The sequence below is a fragment of the Amblyomma americanum genome, chromosome 9 (assembly GCF_052857255.1).
Source record: "Amblyomma americanum isolate KBUSLIRL-KWMA chromosome 9, ASM5285725v1, whole genome shotgun sequence".
Taxonomy (NCBI): Eukaryota; Metazoa; Arthropoda; class Arachnida; order Ixodida; family Ixodidae; genus Amblyomma; species Amblyomma americanum.
Window position 1 is genome coordinate 130,558,711 of NC_135505.1, and position 21,603 is coordinate 130,580,313.

Sequence of the window (21,603 nt, forward strand, 5' to 3'; positions counted from 1 at the left end):
ACATCGGTTATCCGTTACCTTGCCAAAATTCTAGGCAAATACAGACTAGTGGATGTAATGTTTTTAGAATTCAGGAAAGCATCTGGCCTTTTCTCACGCTCTAAACTCATTGGAAAGCTTCAATTAACTTACCTTCCTTCTTTCGTTGTTAACTGGGTTTCTGCGTACCTCAAAAATCGAAGCCAGTTTGTTAGGTTTGAGACTCACTGTTCCGATGAACTCCTAATTACCTCAGGTGTCCCTCAGGGTCTTCTTAAGGCTTTTATTGTTCTAATATATATTAGTAATGTTGTGAGCGTAATTACAGAACCAGTTATAGTCACACTGTTTGCGGATGATGGTGTACTGCTCAGTGAAGTAACCGACCGCGATGATCAGATATCCCTAAAATAAAACCTTCAAAATCTTATTTCTTTATGGAGCCGTTGGAATATGGAACTGAATACTAACAAAACGGTATATATAACTAAGAAAAGAAAAAGAAAATAACTAAGAAATTAAAAAGTGGATCTTTTCTGTACACGATGAGGCCCTCACTACTAACCGAGGTGGGGCACTAGAAATATCTTGGCGTCACAATATCAAATACCGTCAACTGGAACACCCAAATTACTAATGTATGTGACTCGGCTTTTCGTAAACTCTGTCTTTTATGGCATAAAATTAAACAAGCTCCTGCCGAAACAAAACTTTTAGCCTACACATCACTAATAAGAAGAGAACTTGAGTACGCATGTATTGTATGGGACCCTTGCACCAAAACTATCATACGTAGACGCACTAGAAAGAATACAGCGTACAGCAGTCAGATATATTTTTCAAAGTACCGCATGACAGCTCTAATGAAGAAACATGGCATTCAGACTGGAAATAAGAAGAAAATACAACGGCTGAAGTTTCTGTTCTTCTCTAAGATAACCTTGCTGTGTCTCCCGAGTTTTAGGTCACGCCAAAGACGGCACGCAGAACACGACATCGTCACACTGACTGTCAAACTGCATACAATGCCACAACTAACGTCTTTAAATATAGTTTTTTTTTTCACGCACTATTAAGGACTAGAATAATTTACCCTAGTCGCTACTAACCAGTATCGATTCTATTGAGCATTTGAATTACTGACATTATCGTACTGTTAGGAATTATTTATTCATTTGTATGTCTACAATACTGTTATTTTACTGCACTCACATTGTTTTGATGGTCATTTCTACATATATTCTTTGCATTATTTGTTACGGGAATTTACTATACGCGAGAACCACCCTTTTGTTTGCTTTGTTCATACAGCTGGTTGGCTGGTTGGCTATTCTGGGCACTGTTTAGTGATATTTTTTCTCTATCTCTGCTCGCATTGTTGTGCCGTAATATCATTATTTGTATCCCAGACCTGCTTGGGGCACTCCAAGGCCTGCACCAATAAATAAATAAAAAAATAAATAAATAAATAAATAAATAAATAAACTATCCGCTTAACATGAAGATGCAGGCTGCGCAGGCTGGTTGGCAACGATAACTCATTCCAATAGACTGCAAAGAGAAACCCTTCATCAAAGTCGTAACCACTCTACGAAAGTGAAGTTTCCAAACAATTTTAGAAAGAATATTAAGCAAAACATATATTGAAACCACGTAATTCAGATTTCCTGGTACCGGCGAAAATGCCTAAACCGCAAGTCGAGTCACAGGCGGTCTGAAAATAAAAAAATTGTAAAACCTTTTCATAGCAGCATACATTATTCGCAGGCAAAAATTTCTAATCACTGATTAGCTCGCGCTAAAATTTTGCGTAGGAAAAAACCGCCAGCGTGGATATTATACTTCCACGCGCAATTCTCCAACAGCTCTTCATGTATTTTCATTCCTCGATATATCAATATATCTTACTATGAGCAAGTGCGACACACAACGGGAAATGGGAATGGGATTCAGGAAGCGCAGAGGCATCGAGTCGAGTTCAACAGAGAACCCCACCAGGGTATAAAGCACATTTTCCGGGGACATCGTTCATTGCATGCGTTCGCTGCGATACTGCCTGCGCACTGCCCTTTTCAACGCGAAATCCGATGCGCTTATTAGTCCCTCCCTTTAAGCTTTTTTTTCTGTCTCTAGGGCAACAATCGTGGAGATATCAGCAGCCACTTGGAAGTCGATTAACAACGTGTGGAAATAGTTCCTTGTTCGGAGTCTCCAATTGCCTATACAACGCTGTTGCTACATAAAAAAACTATGGACATTCACTAAAATTGCTACGTATTAGTGGAGACTCATGCACAACTTTCTTTTTTTTTGTGTCTCGCGCACGCGTGAGACACCTCGCTGATATGAGGAGGCTCAAAGATAAGGAAGTACCGCAGCGGTGGCCTAGTGGTTGAGCATCCGCCTAGCATGCGGGAGGTGCGGGGTTCGATCCCCAATTCCACCGGGTACCCTCCGGTGATACAATGGGTACAAGCTTTCCCCTGGTCTGGTGCTCGGCTTATTTAGGGTCAAATGCTTGGGAAATGGATCTTTGACCCCAACTTGAGAAATCGAAAATACCCTGTGCCATGGCGCTCTTTGGCCTCAGATGCCCTTGCGCCATAAAAATTCATCATCTTCATCAAAGATAAGGAAGGCTTGCTAAAGACGACGTCGCAAACTCACTGCCTGATAACATTTCCAATATCTACATCCACAAAATTATTTGCCGAAAAGTGACAGTGTATATCTAATGTGGCTGATTATAAAAAACTATGATATACCAGTATCGTAGGTCTGTGGTGGCTATATTCAATATCTGATTAATTACATACCTCAATGCGTAACCGCCTTTACTTTTCAGAAGCCGCAGAGAATGTAGAAGGTAGAAGCAATATCTTGAGATAACTCTTTGATATTACAAAAATACGTGTGCGGTTAAGGAAGGATCAAAAGGCGCAAAAGGAAAAAAATGCCAATACAGGAGCTAGCATACTCTTGTGCACTAGTCAATAAGCTTAAAAGATGTCAGTGTTTAGAGGATGTTGTTTGCTCCAAAATTTGTCATCTCGTTTGAACTGAATTTGGAGAATTGTCTTCTGGCAGGTAATTCAGCCTGCGAAAGGTGAAACGAATGCAGAAATTGATCGAGACATGCTGACGTCTGCATTCAAGCGAGCACTACCCATATAATATGCGGATTACTATGTCAAACTTTCGCAATCAAAAATAAATCTTCGTAAAGAAAACTGAACGCGCAATGCAGTCATTTGCAGCAAATGCATGGTGTGCTTTAATACTTCGGTTTTAAAGCTGCGAGCATTGATTTTGGTGTTTGAACGCTACATGCGGAGTGCTTGGAAACATTGCGGAAGCCAAGCAGGAATAGAAGAGAAAACTCAGCGGTGTACCTTCACGTGTTGCAACTGTGGAGCCAAATAACACTAGCAAACATCCTTGTCAAAATCTTCACCCTAATTTTATGAACCGCACCGCCTCAGGTCACCAGAGCACTTAGAGGTAATATGAGCGACCGTCACAAGAGGCGTAAACGTTAAGAGACTGGTGGGGGCATTTCTGATAAAAAGGGTCCTTTCCGGAGCTAGTCACCTGTTCGTCTGTTAAAGGCGCTGCACAGCAGAAACAGTGCAGGACGGAAAGGAAAACCGTGCGGCAGTGAGTTTCCGGAACATCTACAGGTTCTCCTTCAACTAGTTTGGAAAAAATAAGACGCCATTTTTTGCGAACTACAGACGTATATTTAGTGCTGAGCAGAGCAGCACAGAGTCACCGCTATAGAAATTCTTACGATTTATCGCATTACGTTCAGACGTAAGAGATCGAGCAGAAATTGACAAGTAATTCTATGATCCGCTTGCGCAAGATGCTGTGAGGCTTTTTTTATCTCTCGGGAACGCTTTCGTCATCCTAACCGCCTATTGAAAGCTCTCACTATGCCTAATTATCAAAAAAGTCTTCAAACAGAGGGTATTTATTTGCATTGGAAATACGTCACTACGCTGTATATCGCGTCAGAATTCTAGCATACCAAGCTCTGGCGAGAAACGCTCCTTTGCTCAGTCTTCCGCTCAACTTTTCGCCCTTATTATTTTTGCAGGTGTCGTGATGCCAAAACTCAGCAACATCGATGTCGTGCTGCGTGTCGCCACACCCGAGTTGCAAAAGGGTCTTCAAAGATTTATGGGCAGCGTCGACGTTTAGAGGCACTACGCTACCCATTTCAGCACCACTTGTCTGCTGCTCGGAAAGTTGCTTCAAAATGAGACGAAATGAGTGAGATCGCCAGACTGGGAACATGCATTCGCAGAACTGAAGAAACGTTTGACCGAAGAGGTTATACTGCCAAATTTTGATCCCGCCAAGCCATGCACCGTCTACTTTGATGCATCAACTACAGGAATTGGCGCATTGTTCGAACGAACAGCTAAATCACAGAAGTCAGGTACCACCGGCAGCACGCTTAAAACGAAAGCAATGGACGAGGGGTGGCGTTGCTAAACATTCTCAAGGGTAGCTACACACAGCCCAAATACCTATCAATCTTCAAGATTGGACAGTTGCTGCCATAGCTTAGTTATTAGAGCACCGTAAGCAAAAATTTAGCAGTGGCTTAGCACAGCTATGCCAGGATATACGTAGCGAGAGCTATATTTCGCCGCTGGTTAGGCATGTTGTCGAGTTTCTTGTTGTGACTAAGATATTTAGCAATGAGTAGTAGTAGTAGTCGTAGAAAACATTTATTCCAAAAAGGTAGGATAGAGAAGCGAAAATACAGATTTTGGGTGAAGTCCTTATTTCAGGACCCCAATGTCCACCGCAGTTGCTCTTGCTTCGGATATCAGCTTTCGCTGCGTCGCCAAGTCAGAGCTGAGCAGGGCAGACTCCCACTGTTCCTCGGAGTGATGCTTGTCTAGTTCGGGGGGCTTGGGACCGGAGCAGCCTCATGTTACATGATATGTGTTTGGAATTCCGCCACACCAGGGGCAGATGCTGTCATATCTGTCGGGGGAGATGATGTGGTACTTTGTGTAGGTTAGGAAAGGTGTTCGTCTGTAGTTGTCGCCATTCCCTCGCCTCTTCCGCCGTTAGCTTACGGTGGGGTGGGGGATAGACTTGTCTTTGTGTTCGGAGAAGGAGGAGGCGCTCGCCGTACGTAGAGGGGAGAGGGGTGAGGTCGGGGATGTTAGTCGCTCGCTTAGTATATCCTCGAGCTAGACTGTCCGCGGCCTAGTTTCCCTCGAGCCCCTCGTGCCCAGGAGTCCAAGTGATTTGGGGCTTGCATGTGGAATTTTGAACTTGTCGGGTAGTCAGAATGGGAGCGACGGAGTGTGGAAGTCTGCCAGAGAGGAAGAGGCGACACTTGGACTGGGAGTCGCTAATAATTTTTAACTCATTTCCCGTGGCATCGCCGTGCTGGATTGCGAGGGCAATTGCAGCAGTTTCTGCTACTGTGGGAGAGCAGTTTCGTAGGGAGGCGCTGGCGATTTCCTTGAAATTGGTGTCCAAGACGACCGCCACCACGTTTGTTGAATCGGGGTACATGGCTGCGTCGACGTATACAGCATTTTGTGCCTGTCGATGTGTGCGTCGCAGATAGTCCACTCGCGCCTTTCGTCGTCCCTTTTCTGAGTCCAAATGCATGTTCTTCGGGAGTGGAGCTACATACACGCGAGTTCGCAGAGTTGGGGGTAGGTCTCGGTTGTCCTGGACGGCGCGTATGTCAGCCGGGGAACCCACTCTTTCCATGATTGCGCGTCCAGCGTTGGTGGTGAGGAGGCGTTCCTTTTGCGATGCTAGGACGGCTTCTCCAATTTCTTCTAATGTGTTGGCCAGTCCCAGGTCCTCGAGGTGGCAGTTGGTCGTGTACATCGGGAGGCCTAACGCATGTTTGTAGGCGGTACGGATGATGGCATCTGCTTAGTCTCGCTCATTCCCCAGAAGTGGTAGGAATGGGAGACCGTATGACAGGCGGCTCAACACTAGAGCCTGTATCAGTCGAAAAGCCTGTATCAGCCTGTATCACTCCTCTCTCATGCCTTTTCGGTTGCGGGTGATGCGCCGAATCATGCGGGAGATGGAGGGCAGTTTTCCGGAGACGCTGTAACGTGTGGTTGGCTTTCCTGTCGCTCTGAAGCCAAAGGCCCAGGATGCGGATAAGAGGGATTTCCTTTATTCTCGTGCCTTCGAGGTAAACCTCGATGTCGCCGGGAGATTTGTAGGCATAGCCCTGAATGCGGGTAATTTCGGATTTCTCGGGTGCGCAGCGGAGGCCGCAATTTGCTGCTTGTCTTTCTACGCAATTGACTGCCTCTTGTAGGATGTTCTCTTTGTCGGCAAGGGAACCCCAGGTGGACCAGATGGTAATATCATCAGTGTAGATAGTAGAGCCGATGCCATCAATAGCCTCGAGTGCTTTTGCCCTGCCGATCATAGCTATATTGAAGAGGAGAGGAGAGATGATACAGCCTTGGGGAGTGCCTTTGTTGGGTGTCTGCTCTGTGCCGGAGCGGACATCTCCGATGCCAATCGTGGCCGTGCGGTTGCTGAGAAAGTTTTTTATGTAGTTGAAGGTCTTGAGTCCGCAATCGAGGGCATTGAGTTCTTTCAAGATGGCGTCGTGAGAAACGTTGTCAAAAGCGCCTTTCAGATCAAGTGCCATAATTAGGTGCTCGCCGCCTCTCGGGATGTTACTGAGTACTTCTTCCTTGAGAAGGAGGAAAGCGTCATGCGTAGAAAAACCTTTCATGAAGCCGATCATAGTGGGTGGAAAGAGGTTTTTGTCCTCTATGTAGTTTTGGGGGCGGGTCTGGATAACGCGCTCGTATAGTTTGCCCAGACAAGAGGTGAGGGAGATGGGTCGTAATGCTTCCAGGCTTGGTGGTTTGCCTGATTTTGGGATAGTCACGATTTCGGAGTGTTTCCACTCTGCAGGGAGTTCTCCCGCCTCCCATAGGGTGTCATTTATGTAGGTAGTGAGGACCTCGATCAGCGACTTGCCCAGGTTTCGAATCATCTCATTTGTGATCTTGTCCGCGCCAGCTGCCATGTTGCGTGTGGCAGATCGAGCCGCGGCGTAAACCTCGGCAGTGGTGATGGGGGCGTCCAGCCTCTCATTTGGGCCTCCCGTGTACTAGATTGGGCTGGGGGGATGAGGGGCGCCGATGTATTTGGTTTTGAGGGCGGTGAGGAGGACCGCGTCGTCTCCGGGGTACTGATGGGCGATTTTCTTGAGTGTACGGTTAGTGGCAGTGGCAGACCGCGATGTTTGCGGATCGACGAGGCTGCGAGGATCGCCCAGGTGCGGGAGGTCCCCAGCGTGCCGCGTTGTGACTCGCAAAATTCCTGCCAATTCTGTTGAGAGAGGTGTTGTGCATACTCTTGTGCTTCTGCCGTGAGTTATGATATGCGGAGTCTCAAGGGACGATTGAGGCGTTGGCGTTTCCATCTGCGAACCAGAGTCCGTCGGGTCTGCCACAACTTCAGAAGGTGACGATCGACCGCCGGATTAACGAGTGTGCATTGTACTTCGGTGGTGGCCTCCTTGTGTGCTTTCCGAATCTGTTCATTCCATTCACTGATTGATTGAATGGGGTCTTCCGGAACGGGCTGTGCACGGTATTTAGTCCAGTCCGTGATTTTGGCTGTTCCCAGGGTGCGACGAATGTTTGCGGAGGTGATAGATGTGCTTACGATGTAGTGGTCGCTACCTAAGCTCTCTCCGAGATTTGTCCGCGTAGCGTTATGGATGTTCTTGACGATTGTAAGGTCAGGGCATGAATCGCGCGTGACGCTGTTTCCTTCGCGGGTTGGGTATAAAGGATCACTAAGTATGTCCATGCCCAGGGCATCCCGAGCTCGTACCACGCTCAGACCACGAAGCGAGTTCGTCAGAGAAGTATGTCAAAGAAATCGGCCTTGGTTGCTCGTGGGGGTGATACACGTTCAGAACGAAGGTGCTCTTGCGGCCCCTATTGTTGGGAATGACCTCGATCATGTTGTAGTTGATCTTCTGTTCTCTCAAGGAGTTTTCGACCACCGTGATGTCCTTAGAAACAAGGGTGGCAACTTTTGGCGAGCTCGCATTGTGGACTGTGTAATATCCTGGGAGAGTCGGCGCCGGGTCGGCTCCTACCTCTTGCAGGCAGATTATACCGGGTCGAATGGAGTGACAATAATGTATTGTTTCAAAAGGCTTCATCTTCTTCTGAAACTTCGGCAATTCCATTGCCAGATCTCAAGGCGGTCAGGAGTGCCTGATTTAGAGAGCGGAGCCATCCTGGTGGCTGGTAAAGCCCCTGACAGATTCGTTGTCGCTACTCATAGCGACCGCCGCGGTCGCGGACCGGTAGGTTTTTGCTCGAGGGTTGTCAGAGCTGGTAACACGTTTTCTGCTAGGGGCTTTGGTGTTTATCTGTGTTTGTAGGGTAAAAAATTGGGCATCATGTGCGTCCAGGCGCGCGCCTATTTGTGTGATTTTGGCCGAGAGCTGGGAGGTGAATGTTGTGAGAAGGGGGTTTATGTTGTTCATAATGTAATTCAAGAGACGTTATTCAAGCAATGAAGAAGTATTTGTTTGTTGTTGTGACTAATATGTTAAGCAATGAAGAAGAACTTTTGTTTGAGTAATTTTATACCTGACAAAATAAACAAAACGGCCAAACATACGCCATGGATGAAACGGCATATAATACATTTGAAACGGAAGGCCAAACGCCTACTCAAGAAAAGAACAGCATCACATGCTTTCTGCGAAGCTCGCTCAGCTCTTTCCGACGCCATTATACGTGCAAAGTCTTTTTACTTTAACACCACTCTCCCGAACTTCATTTCTGAGGATCCTCAAGGCTTCTGGAACTTTATGAAGGAAAGCAAAAGGCATGCTGCACAAATATCTCATAACGGTGCAGTAATTACTAATCCCAAGATCATTGCAGAACAATTTAACCAATATTTTCACACTGTTTTCTCCACGCCTGCTGAACCTTCATTTTCAGCATTCCCATCACATTTCCCGAATGTCACTTATTTGATTTCGCATGAAGGAGTGCTGAACATGCAGCTCAGATTTAAGTTAAATCTTCACCGGGACGTGATGGTATACCAGGCGCATTCCTTCGCCGTTTCGCTGAAACACTGAGCAAATTTCTCGTAGTTATATTTGAAGCTTCAATTATAACTGCGTCCATACCTGATGATTGGAAGACTGCGCGTGTGGTGCCCGTCCTTAAGAAGGGTGACCCACTTTCTTTATCCAAGTACCGCCCCATATCTATATTATGCTCTTCTTGCAAGTTCATGGAGCACATCGTGGCTAACCTCATTTCAAAGTTTCTTCAAGAAAACAACATTCTGTCGCAACACCAGCATAGCTTTAGGAAAGGATTTTCTACGATTACTCAGTTAGTAACCGTATTTCACTCTCTTGCTTCCATCGCGGATAGGGCCGGCCAGGTAGATTTAATTTTCTTGGATTTCAGCAAAGCTTTTGACCTAGTACCCCATAATAAATTAATTGAGAAACGTCAACTGATAGAACTGCCAGATTTTATTATTGCTTGGGTATCAATGTATTTAACACAACGCAAAACGGTACGTAACTATTAACGGAGATGATTCTGGTGCTCTTCAGGTCACATCTGGCGTCCCTCAGGGCAGTGTGCTTGGGCCGCTATACTGCTTTTGATATATTGCAACGACATTGTAGATGTGGTTGATGAACCGTAGAGATTCGCAGGTATGCTGTTGACTACATTATTTTCATTGAGATCCGGTTAGCTGACTTTAGGTAAACAAAGTGCCCCCCTAAATTTTTTCTTGCACTTTCTTATCATTCACCATTCAGCCGTAAAATGAATACAGTAATACTTTTCATTGATCAAACGTCAAATGAAAAACGAAGGTTCTAACTTTTTATTATTCTTTGCGGGTTTCAGTGACTGTTCACTTCCTTCATATGTGCGATGTATCTATGCCGTTACCTGGGCTGGTTCACAGTGGCGTTCAGTAAGGAGTCCGCAGAGCGATGTTGAATTCTACGCGCGTCTTTAGAAGTCGACGGACGGCAGGAGTGAACGCAGTGTATGTTAAAGTGCGGGCTAGCGTTTGTGGCAACCGGGTGAAAGGAGATCGGCGTCCATTTGTTTGCGGCGTGAGAAGTGGCGTGAGCCGAATAACTTTACAAAAGAAATCAATGCCGCAAGCTCTGCAACAAATATACCTTCTCCTTATCTACCACAAAATCCAATAATTTACACCATCCTCACCGGCTGTACCTTACTGGGAACAACGAGCGCCGCAGTTAACGTTTAACATGTACACGGGGTGGTGGTGGTGGCAAAACTTTATTCAGCAACACATAGCAGGAAGGCTTTGAGGGTGGGGATAGGGCAAGGAGGGGTTGCAGGAGACAGGTGGGCCCTCGCGGGCGCACTAGGTGGACAGGACCCCGTCAGCCGTGCGACCTCACTGGCCGGGGCAACCATCCGGAGCTGAACCTCCGGTTGTGAGCGGTGCAGCATGGCCTGACATCTCTCTTGGTCTTCGAATCTCAGAAAATATATTGGTGGTTTAGCTCTGGTTATACCTGGAGTGACGCAATCGCTACAGTTTGCCGGGTGGAACTTGCTCAGTTGAATTCCAAAGTAAGTGTTTCGCCGCTCCGTTTCACTGGGCGTTCCTTCTTCTTCGTCCCACTTTACACGCCGTATGCGCGCAGCTGTTGCAGCCCAGTTACGCCGGCGCGCCGAGCCGCCGGCAGCAGCAGCTGCTCCGCACCACGTGGCTAGTCACATGACGAGCCACGTGACCACGTGGCGGGGGCGGTGCCGCCATGCCGTGAATGCGCCACCACGGTCACGTGCCGCCGCCACGCAAAATGCTCGAAATGCTACCGTAATGAAGCTATGGCTACTAAAGGGGGACCTGGACTATTAGGGCTGGCCCTATTTGACAGACATCTGCCTTAGGGTGTTGACGTAATTTTCAGGCCGGATGATAGTCCCCTGGGTTCATAAGGGAACACAGGAAGGAGTTTGGAAAATTGTCTGTCTGAATCCGTCACCAAATAACTAGCTCAGCCATACAGTGTGATTTTTGTGGAAGGGAGTAAACTATCGGAGAGAGAGAGAGAAACAACTTTATTGATACGAGCTCGACGTCTGCTTAGACGCCGTCGATGGGAGTGGTTCCCTCTTCACGGGAACCATATGCTTCCCTAGCCGCCTGGCCCCTGGAGATCAGGACGAGCTGGTCTTCCACGGCGGGGCTGGTTAGCAAGGTCTCCCATCGCTCGGTAAGGGAGGGTGAGGGATGGGGTGGGGTAGTGGGGCAGGTAAGAGGGGGGGGGGGATTTCCTTGTTGAAGTTGCATACTTCAATGACATGTTGGTGCGTGCTTAACTGCGCCTTGCAGAAATCACATTCCTTCTCGTACCTTTCCGGGTACATCTTGTTTTGAAGGTAAGGGTGCGGGAAGGATCCTGCCTGTATCTGCCTGTAGATCGCTTGCTGTTCTCTGGTAAGCGATTTGTGAGGATCGGGGTAACGTCGCCTCTCCGTCTTGTAATAGTTTGTAATGTCCTTTATAACTAATAATGGACTGTGGCTCACCTTCCTCTGCCCGGTATTCCATCTCTCGGGCGAACTGGTGGGCAAGTTCGTTGCCCTCCAGCCCAGAGTGAGCCGGTGTCCATATCAACTCAACTTTCCTTTCAGGAACGTCGCGTTTACTTTTGAGAATTCCTAGTGCCGCAAGGGACACCCACCCCTTTCTGTAACTGTTATACGCCTTTTGCGAGTCAGTGACAATTCTTCCCACTTTGGGCTGCGCAAGTGCTAGCGCCACGGTAGTGGAGTGTAGTTTCATGGTATGTCTTCAAGTGTTCTCTTGCACTGCGTAACGAGGGGAGACCATCCACCACCCGGTCGACGAGTCCTTGAGCGTGATTGTGCGCGGCAGAATTCCCCACTTGTCCGCAGTGCGCAGGAACCCAGATGAATATAACGAGCCGATTATGTGCTAGAGCAGTGTTCAGGACACGATGCGCTGATGTGTGAACCCGTTGTTTGGCAATATTTCGTATGACTGATTTAGAACCCGAGAATATATTGTTGCACTTGGTCTGAGTAATGGCGAGACCTACAGCTGCATCCTTAGCCTTGACCGGATGGTGACTTGATTGAGTTAAAGCGGAGCAGGGAATATGATCCCGATTAAGTACTGGAATGGCATACTGCACCGCCTACTTATGCGACTGCTGGATCTGTAGAGTGGTGCTTACGGAGGGCTGCTTTTCGAGCTGTTCGACGATCTTTGTCTTGATCAGGGTGGGTGTTTTCGGGCAGGTGTGGAATATAAACAATTTTTTTTCGATGTCAAGAAATTTGTTAAGCTGATACGAAATTTGGTCGTCGAGGGCGATTTTGAGTCTTTTCAGAAGATTTCTCCGGTAGGTATTTGAAATAGGTGATAGCATTGCCGCGTGGGGTGGGTTTCAGTTAATTCTGCTAGGGTATTATGAGTACCTAATTGGAGAAATATCCTATTGGAAGTTGAATTCTGAAAGTAAACGGCCGCCTTACGTATGCATCCGACAATTCTATTTATCTGTTCCTGCTCTCTTCGAGTGAGATACAGAAAGGGGAGAGTACAAATAAGCATGCTGATGCAGAAGGGCTGAGCAAGACGTCGTGCGTCTGCGTATCTTATGCCTCTGCGTTCATTAAAAATTCTGCGAATGAGTTAGTGATAGAGGTGTGTCGATCTGTTCTCCTCAGGTCGCAACGCTCGGCGGCCCTTGAGATGTGCAGACTACAGTTGCGACGGCCTGTGACTTTAAGTGCTTTTGTCATTGCTTGTCGTGCTTGCTACGGACCGCACTGCTCTACTTCTTATTCTTTTGCGGCCCCCCTCATTCCCCTCCCCACTGCAGGGTAGCCAACAAAAAATTCTTCTCGGTAACCTCCTTGCCTTTCCTCTACAACTGTACTCTCTCTCTTTCTTTCTTTCTACGAATGAGAGAAGTGGTGTTCTGGACACTGGTGCGTAAATAATTAATGGTGGCTGCGTTGAAGCCGGCGTTCGTGATGAGCCTATCCAATACCCTAATGACAGGTGAGATTGAGACTGTAATGTCTTCAAGTTCGGTGATAATGGTCGGGGGATTAGAATCCTGGTATTGGGCTCTGATGAGGACGAGCTCTGATTTGGCCGGGCAGCGTCGAGATTATGGGGGCATGCCTACAACAGAGAGCTTTGCGATGTGAGAGGCCGTATTAAATAGCTGAATTGACGTTGAAGTTGGACGACTGCTAACAGGAAATGCTAAAACACAATATCCGTACCAGGAGTTTGGAAAGAGAAACCCAAAGACTCCCAAAGAGTATCACAGGGTTACAACACACATTAACCACATCACACCAATACACTTACCTGCTGTAACCCCGTGGATATGTTTATATAACGACTATTACCGTTATATCCACTAGCCCAGGAGTAGTTTTGTCAATACGCAAATAATTAAACTAAAAAATTGGTGCCTCTTTTGGCAATCTGGGTTAGGCACAAACAAAGAGCGTTAACGGTGAAATACTCTGTGTTGGAAGGGCTGATGTGTGCACATACAAAGTGGAAACAGTGTTGTGCACTTCATACAACAGTGTGGCTGATTTAAATAAACTTATGCACATATGAGACCCTCCTTTGAATTTTCAGCAATGTTCATTTTATTTCATGATATCTGAGTAATAATGGGTTTTACATCAAAATAAAAAGCACTGTTTCATTCAATGTTTCAAGGATAAAAAAGGAACAAATGCAAAACCGATCGAAATGAGTAATGATCTCGATACCTTCACCGTAGCTCACCCTAGGATAAGAGTCAACTAAGAACTATATACTGTAGTCAAGAGACTCTCCTCAATCCTCGCTTCATTAAAGCACCAATCAGCTCTGCAGCTGAAACTCCACCCTTATTTCATCGTCCTTAACGAAACCCTCGCTAAGCATTTCATCGAGGTGCAGATAAGAGGAGCTAACAAAAGCAGAATCACTACTCTCGAGCGGCTTTTCATTGCCAGGAATTTCTGGATAAGCAGCTTCGTTGATCTCAAGGCAATCCCGTCGAACTGGGTGCATTACACGCAACTTCACTCTTTTCGTGAACGGCCACTGCAGATCGTCGTCCATGTCACCCGGGCGCAATCGGATCATCGAATGCAATGTTATTGTTCCACTCTGATTTTTGAAGTAGACTCCAGGAAACAAGCAGTAGCCTAGTAAGCACACAATATCGGCTTCGTAATCCGCCTCATCATTTTTCAGTGCTTCTTCTCGGAGAGATTTCACGCCTGTTATAGAAAACTCGCAGCTGGATTTTTGCACATTACTGTTCCTTAACATTTTTCCAACTAGGTCAATTTTCTCCTTGCTCTCTTTTACTAGCCCCTTAACCTCCTCTACGCCTTCACTGATGTGGTTAATCACTTCACTCTGTCCTTTGGCCTCTTTCACCAAATCATTTCCTATTGTTTTCAATCTCATCATTCTGTCGTTACTTGAAATCTCACCGTCTCTCGTTTCATCACCAAATGCAGTGATTGCATTCAAGCATTCTCTCTCAGCACGCTGTTCTCTTTTTACTTGGCCCACCACTTGCCTAATTGTCTCCCTGATGCTGTTAATGCCTCGATGGAGCTCCTGTCTCAATGACTCATTGCATTGTTTCACAGTTTTACTTAGTTCGCTTACTGGGTGAGCATGTGCGCTACTGTGAGCGAACTGCATATCAGGGACTGCTTTCGTTTCATTGGTACACCGCTCTGAAGTTTCCATCGCGGAAGTCAGGAGCGCCATCTGGACCTTGCGGGTAGAATCACATCCTTGTTCAGCCGATGCGGGTGCCACAGAGGGGCAGTACTCCGATCTCAGGTGCGCATACACCTCGCTGCAAAGAACTGTCGCAGAACACTTGCGGCACGAAACGGTGTGGTGTCCGCATTCAGTCTGAAAGTGCTGGGCAATCTTCGATGCAGGCAATACGGCCCCGCATCCACGTTCTTCGTTCCAGCATTTCACCTGGAACGATTAAAGTGCTTTTTATTTTCATTGTGGGGCTATTTAGAGACTGTACATATCAATTCCACACTACAATCATTACCGATAAGGGTGCAACGTGAGGTGCGCCAATTTGTAAATTTTGATTGAAATTTCTAGCAAAAACACGCTACAGCATAAGTGTTCCGTACTAAATGTTTCATTCCTGGTTCATAGTGTAGCCCAGTAAGGCATTATAGAAGTATATGCTCAGGATGCGCATATACACGCAGCACAGAGGAAAAAATGAGTAACATTTTCGCGCGGTTAGGCCAAATGTTATTGAGGCACGACAGCACTTCGGTTTCGGTTCCAGGCTCAGCTTTCAAGTTCAAGCGGCTTAGGTGTATGACTACATAGAGTTAATGAGTTAATGCCTATACATGCGGAAATGGTCACAATCGTAGATTGCTGGGAGTCCGTATACTACTCCTGGAGCAGTCATGCAGCAGATAGGCGATGCTGCAATGCCCTTCAACGGCAGGTGCTGCTGTGCGACTTGTGGGCTTGTGCGACTCCGGTTCCCCTCCTGAGCAACCGGTGTTGCCAGACAGAAAGTGGCGAGATTAATAAGGAAACTGTAAATTGCTAAGTTAGAAGATAACTGCTGAGTTCCAACGTGTTAAATACGGGCTATAGATAATGCGGCTGAACAAACGGTGTTACCTAGCTGTGTGGATCGACTGTCTTGTATCTAGTCATACATTTGACTAGAAAGACAATGATTTTGAAATCACTCCAATTTTATTCACTGAAAAAAACAAAAGCGAGCTTCTCATAATTTCTCCAAACGTATTTCAGACCAATTATAGCCTGTTTAACTGAAAGCACTCAAGGTGCACGCCGCGATCTTTTCCTGGAGCAAGGTGCTGTCTAGAACAGCCAAGTCTTTGCGTACTTGCGTGACGTTTTGGCCAACTCTGATTTTAGGTGGTGGAAAGGTAGTTCTCGAACTTTCTTTCGTCGATGGTTTTGAGATTACGCACTTTACGCTGACATGATGATAAAAAATTAGGCTTTTGAAAGAGACATAAAAGGATCGTCAGTTCTCTGCAAGATTGTTGGCTGTCGCAGCATCGTGAGAGGAATAGCAAACGCTCTACAGGCGGTCTTCAGGAGGGGCGTGAACTGTTACAAATGCGGAGCTGGAGAACCTAATCTCTACAGTTTAATTTTACCCAACGGTTGTTGGGCGCCTGTTTCTCATTAAAAAAATTAAAATCGTATAATGTTAATTGCGGACTAGGTTGCGAATTTCAAAATTCTTTTTCCCGGTGCCGTGATCGAAAGAATTCTAGACCGCAAAAAATGCAAACAAAAAGCACCGCGGCTGATGAATTTTTTCTACCACAGGTAAGTGAGCAGATCGTCTGAAAACATGCCAGGTCTTATTTTCGATGCCCGCGACGAATAGCATGTGTCAGAAAAAAAAAGGAAAGTGTCAAGTTCTCCGCCCTGTACCTGCGAGCACTCTTCAGTCTAGTAGTCCCGGAAACGCGTTTGGGGGTTCACAATTTGGTAGATCAGAGGGCCGAGCAGAATCGAATACTTGTTCATTTTAAAAATAATTAGGTAAGTGCTGACTGCTGGCCATTAATATAATCTGCAGCCTTATTACAAAATAACCAAGTCGCTACTTTACAGAATCAACCCGCTTTTTGAAACACAGCAATACAGGTATTGGTAGCTATCCAATGCCTTTGTATAAATCTGTTTGTGTCCTTCAAAGCGGGCCTGACAGAAAGATACTCATTGCCGCCTAATCACATCTGTGCTTCTTGGGACAGCTTTCGGCATGGATAGAAGCTCGAGCCTTCGTGTTTGTGACTTTAATATGGACCAGACTATTAAGAAAAAATTATATCCGTGTTCCCTGCATTCGGGAGTGTCTTGTAAAACAAAATGGAATATTTTCTTATTGCTGGTTTGAGTGCATTCACATTGCAGAACAAAAAATGTCTTTCTGTTTATTTAAATAAAGGGGCGTATTTGTTTCTTGAGCGTTGTCAAGCATTGTTTGTTCTGTTTATTTCAAAAGTGAACTGCTCAGTGCCTACGTCTTCTAAAATCTGCGCCCATCTTTCCTTATTGGCTCTTACTAAACTGAAAGCAACTGCTCGAATATTCTTTTCAGTATTTGTGTTATCTTCTGCCTATCTACTTCCTGATTTCAAGACGTAGTTTATATCCCCCCCCCCTCCTCAGAAAAAAATAAGGTAGTAATTAGCTGATCATCTTGTCGTGAAACAAAATACACACTAACTTCCCTCCTCTCTCCCCGAAAAAAGAGTGGCAGTTGGATTAGGAACAAGTTTCTATGCAAAATAGAAAGTTTTATCGCCTGTTTTCAATTGTAAAGCACAATGTGCAGCTGAGACCATGCAGCGAAAATAATCAATAACAAAAAACGGACAGCTGGTTACACTGCGCGCTTATATACAGTGCGCAGGTAATAATGCGTGACAGTTCTTTCCTTGTGCGCCTCCTATGCCGTGTTAGCGTAAGGAGAACGAAGAAGACAAAGAAATGACGACGTGAACCAGCGCGCGAAATTAAATAGAAAAAACAGCTTCCGTTTCACAGATTGTTTCTTGCATGTCGTGCATGTCGGAAAAGCTCCTGCCAGATGAGTTACCTAAACTGAGGTTTCGCTCATGCAAATATGATGGTGAGATTTCCAAATACTTTACTTAGACATGCACTGTGCGAATTGCTACAAAACACATTCTCTTCCGCTGTCCAACTGCGATTCCCTCTTCTCATTTGTTTTTTACCTTCTTCCTCTTTCCTATAGAGGTTGGCTTCATCCTGACTCGGCAGGCGGTGAGCGGGGCTCAGAGGAATACGCGCTTTTTCCCACTAAGTAGAAGCGCTGGTTGTGGAAAAAGTTTTTTCTTCTCCTCTAATAACTTTGTTCACTGTTTATCTTCTTCGAACATCGTACCAGGAAATTAGGAAATACAGTAAGTATATAACAATATTTCCCGTTTGGAGAAGACGTTGTTTAACTCACAAAAAACGCAAGGTTTGCGACGCTAGTAAACTGCTCGTGAAGATTATATTTTGGGGAATTCCCTGCAGAACTCTACCATGCTGCTGGAAATTCTGGTCCTAATATAAACAGGTGAGCCCTGGACAACTCGAACAACAATGGTCATGACAAAACTGTGAGTATTCGCAACTGGCCCTGCGAAGTAAATTGTGAGCTGTTGAATTTTCGACTTCCTTTATTTTATCGATGGCTGTTTTCGTACGTGTAAAATAGGTGTTACTTTCTGGTTACGCGGAGAGGAGTACATCAAAGGAACACCTATGTCTATATTCACATGCTATCTTCAAGAATTACACTCGCGCACTTGGCTCAGTATCGGTTTCATTTTGTGGGGATTAACGTCCCAAAGCGACTCAGACTGTGAGGAACGCCATAGGGAAGGGCTCCGGAAATTTCGACCACCTGGGGTTCTTTAACGTGCACTGCAATCGCACAGAATACGGGGCTCTAGAATTTCGCCTACATCGAAATTCGACTTCCGCGGCCGGGATCGAACCCGCGTCTTTCGGGTCAGCTGCCGAGCGCCATAACCACTGAGCCACCGCACCTGCTAAAAAATACGCTGCACTAGATGCCATCATCCTTGCTGGATATAAAAAAATGAATACATAAAGGAACCCAAAAGGGCTTGTTGTAGGACCTGTACTTTTATTGACTTCGAGATCGAGAGCATTAGAACAGCAGTTTTTTTTTATGTTCTAAGAATCGAAATAGATAATACCTACTAAATACACATATATTGTCAGAAAGCTGTTCCCGGGACTGAGGAGGATAACACTGGAGACACCCCTTTCAGCAAAATACAAAGGAAACCATTATGCCAAAACACAGCCAATCGTTCAAAACATGTGACAGGTATACTTTCCTGCATATCCTGTTCTTCTCACACGTTGTCAAAATTGTCAATTGCAGACCTATTCCGTGTGCATGAGCAGCCATCGCTTTTGGGAAAAGTATTACAAATCGTACTCCCGTACTCGCCTTCGAAAAGTCTCCTAGTAGAATTTGTAAGCGGAACAATGTTCTGCTCATCTCCTGCTCAATATATGCCAAATCTTTCTTTGGTTTCATTGGAACACAATGACAATCCCAAAAAAATATAAAACACCCGCTCCCGAACCGGCCACCTACCTCTCTGTCTAGCAGTTCTGCAGAATCAAACTCCATGAGCACCACGTCATGTCCCTCGGTCGGGTGGCCGTCAATCGGGCAGACCATTGCTTCGTCCTGCGCAGACTGGTCGTAGCAACTCTCGCAAAGCACGTGCTTACAGGACAATATAGCGGTTTTCTTGCGCACGATTCCGCAGGCGCCGCATACCCTGAACTCTGGAATAGACTTTATGAAAGTGAGGGTCCTCCAGTCGAGTTCTACGCAGAACCCGACGAGGACGTACTGCGTAAATTCAGAAGGCATCTCTCCACTGCCTCCGTTTCCAGACTTACTGTCTGCACAACAGTCTTTAACACCCTTTTATTATGCCCTCTTATATGCGGTGTCCCCCTTTTCTTTTTTACTGTACTCCTGTCACCATGGCAACAGGCGCGCCGATAAAAGATGCCTCTCGTTGGTCCCTCGACAGCTTGTGCAAACAATTCCTGTTACTAAGCACACACTCGTCTTTCTTGCACAGCCATACTGAGCTCAGATAGACTCCTGACCGAATGCAACCGCTACGATCTCAGATTCGTCTCGTTCGTCGCACGACGGCATGCGAAGAGTTCCTCGTACTACTTGCAAAAACGTCCGTTTGGCGGTGGCGTTACAAGTTCATAACCACTCGCGCAAATATTTAGGCGCAATGACTCTCAGAAAAGCAATGAATTTTTAAAAATAAAGTTTAATTTCACCGATCTCAATTGGCTTCGGTTAGAGAGTCAGATATACGTTGAATCTCAATGGAGTGAAAAGCTCACACAGACACAAGTTGATAAAATGCCTCATTTTTTCTACAGCCGTAAATCTCTGCTTCTAATTAGCTGATGAGTAAAGTTTTTTCATTCCACTCGGCAGCCATAACAGAAAAGACGCAATCAGAAATCAGGAAATTCAAGCGTAAGCATTGAAATGCACACGACAGCCGACACAAATCTTCTTTTCGACAAGACGTGCAATATAAACTTAGACAAATAACAAACCTTCTTTTGAGAATAAACGCAACGGCTCATTTACAACCGTCACGTTCAGAGTGAAAGTTCTTTTAGAAGGTGTTTTTAAAATTAGTCGTTGAGCAGCCTGTCCTGGATTTTTGAGAACCTTCCGAGAGCATGGGATGGATGCAGTAAACGGTGTGGGCCAGTGTCTGTGGCTGAAGACTCACTACAGGCACGTTTCATTGACGTTAGAAGTGTTCCGCCAAAACCTGATGAATTGAACTCTTTTGGGGCATCAATTTCAAATGCTATAGTGTCTCTATAACTGACTTCCCATTTTCCCTCGTACGCTTCAAGAGCCAGCTGCTGCCTGCCTGTCCCTCACTATATCCAAACTTTAGTCAAACTTAATGCATTTCCATCCTCTACTACTCATAAAGACACGGGTAATTTCTGTGACAGTGACTTCGCTTAAGGTTACCACTTGCTTATGAATATTGAGTGCACGCTGTGTCAGGCACACTATAAAGCATGACGTAATAAATTCAATTTTCTCTTGCAAACGTGATTCTGGAAGTACTGGACTGTACTATACTGTTCTATGTGGTTACTGTGTGCAGTCATTGGCCAATTCGATGAATGAGCAGAATAAACTCGTTTATTTCATTTATTCCGATTTTTTTATCATTTTGAATTAGGCTCCGGCGATAAGGTCCTGAAAGCCTTAATATGTCTCAATTTTGGCGCCCTGCAGTCGGAAACGGATGCATTGAGGCCTTTATTTTGAAAGTAAAATAATGGAGCAAGTTCCTGTTCGTTAGTACTGACGTAGATATCTTTTAATTTGCCTCCTTGCTCTACCAGGTATGGTTACTGAACACGTCGTTATTTAATACCTCCCATTCTTAACTACAAGCAACTGCCTACTACGCGAATACAGCGTGCCAACTAAAACAAATTCATCGTGGCATAATTTATTACCCTATCCAGCGGCTTTTTTCTGTAGGCTCACTAAATTCATGAAAAAAATTGTGTCAGAAACCTAAACTTCGTCGAACATTGCTAAGGCCAATGGATTATTAAACTATTGACGTGTAAATTGAGCTTGAAAAGGGCAATTTTTATTTATTTTGGCTTTCTGTAGCCGACTGGTATAAGGTACCATTTTCTTTATTGTTTTATTTTTGTTCGTTTAATTAAAATTGTAGCGTGCAGTTACTTACACGAAAAAAATTGAAAAGCGATGAAGCATTTTATAAATGCCTTGTCACTCATAGTTTTCAGATTAGTAATGGCGTCTCATGCTTAATTTTACTGTAAGAGTAAGTTATGTTGTTTGATTTCCATTTCTTTAGCATCTCCGTGCTATTAGCGCAATTTCTCACG

The 21,603-nt window shown here is 45.4% G+C and overlaps 1 protein-coding gene across 1 annotated transcript; it reads right to left on the reverse strand.

Moving 5' to 3' along the window:
* Positions 1-13,697: 13,697 nt before the first annotated feature.
* LOC144105513 (TNF receptor-associated factor 4-like) lies at positions 13,698-19,582 on the reverse strand. Its single transcript, XM_077638634.1, has 2 exons — positions 19,256-19,582; positions 13,698-15,054 (listed from the first exon to the last, which is right to left on the reverse strand). The coding sequence occupies exons 1-2, from the start codon at positions 19,538-19,540 to the stop codon at positions 13,924-13,926; spliced, it is 1,416 nt and encodes a 471-aa protein (XP_077494760.1). The 5' UTR covers positions 19,541-19,582; the 3' UTR covers positions 13,698-13,923.
* Positions 19,583-21,603: the final 2,021 nt, after the last annotated feature.

Excerpts from the sequence above, each read along its gene's own strand:
- LOC144105513 (XM_077638634.1), bottom strand. The coding sequence starts at position 19,540 with ATGCCTTCTGAATTTACGCAGTACGTCCTCGTCGGGTTCTGCGTAGAA. Across the intron at positions 15,055-19,255 it reads CAGAACTGCTAGACAGAGAG|GTGAAATGCTGGAACGAAGA; the intron begins GTAGGTGGCCGG and ends TAATCGTTCCAG.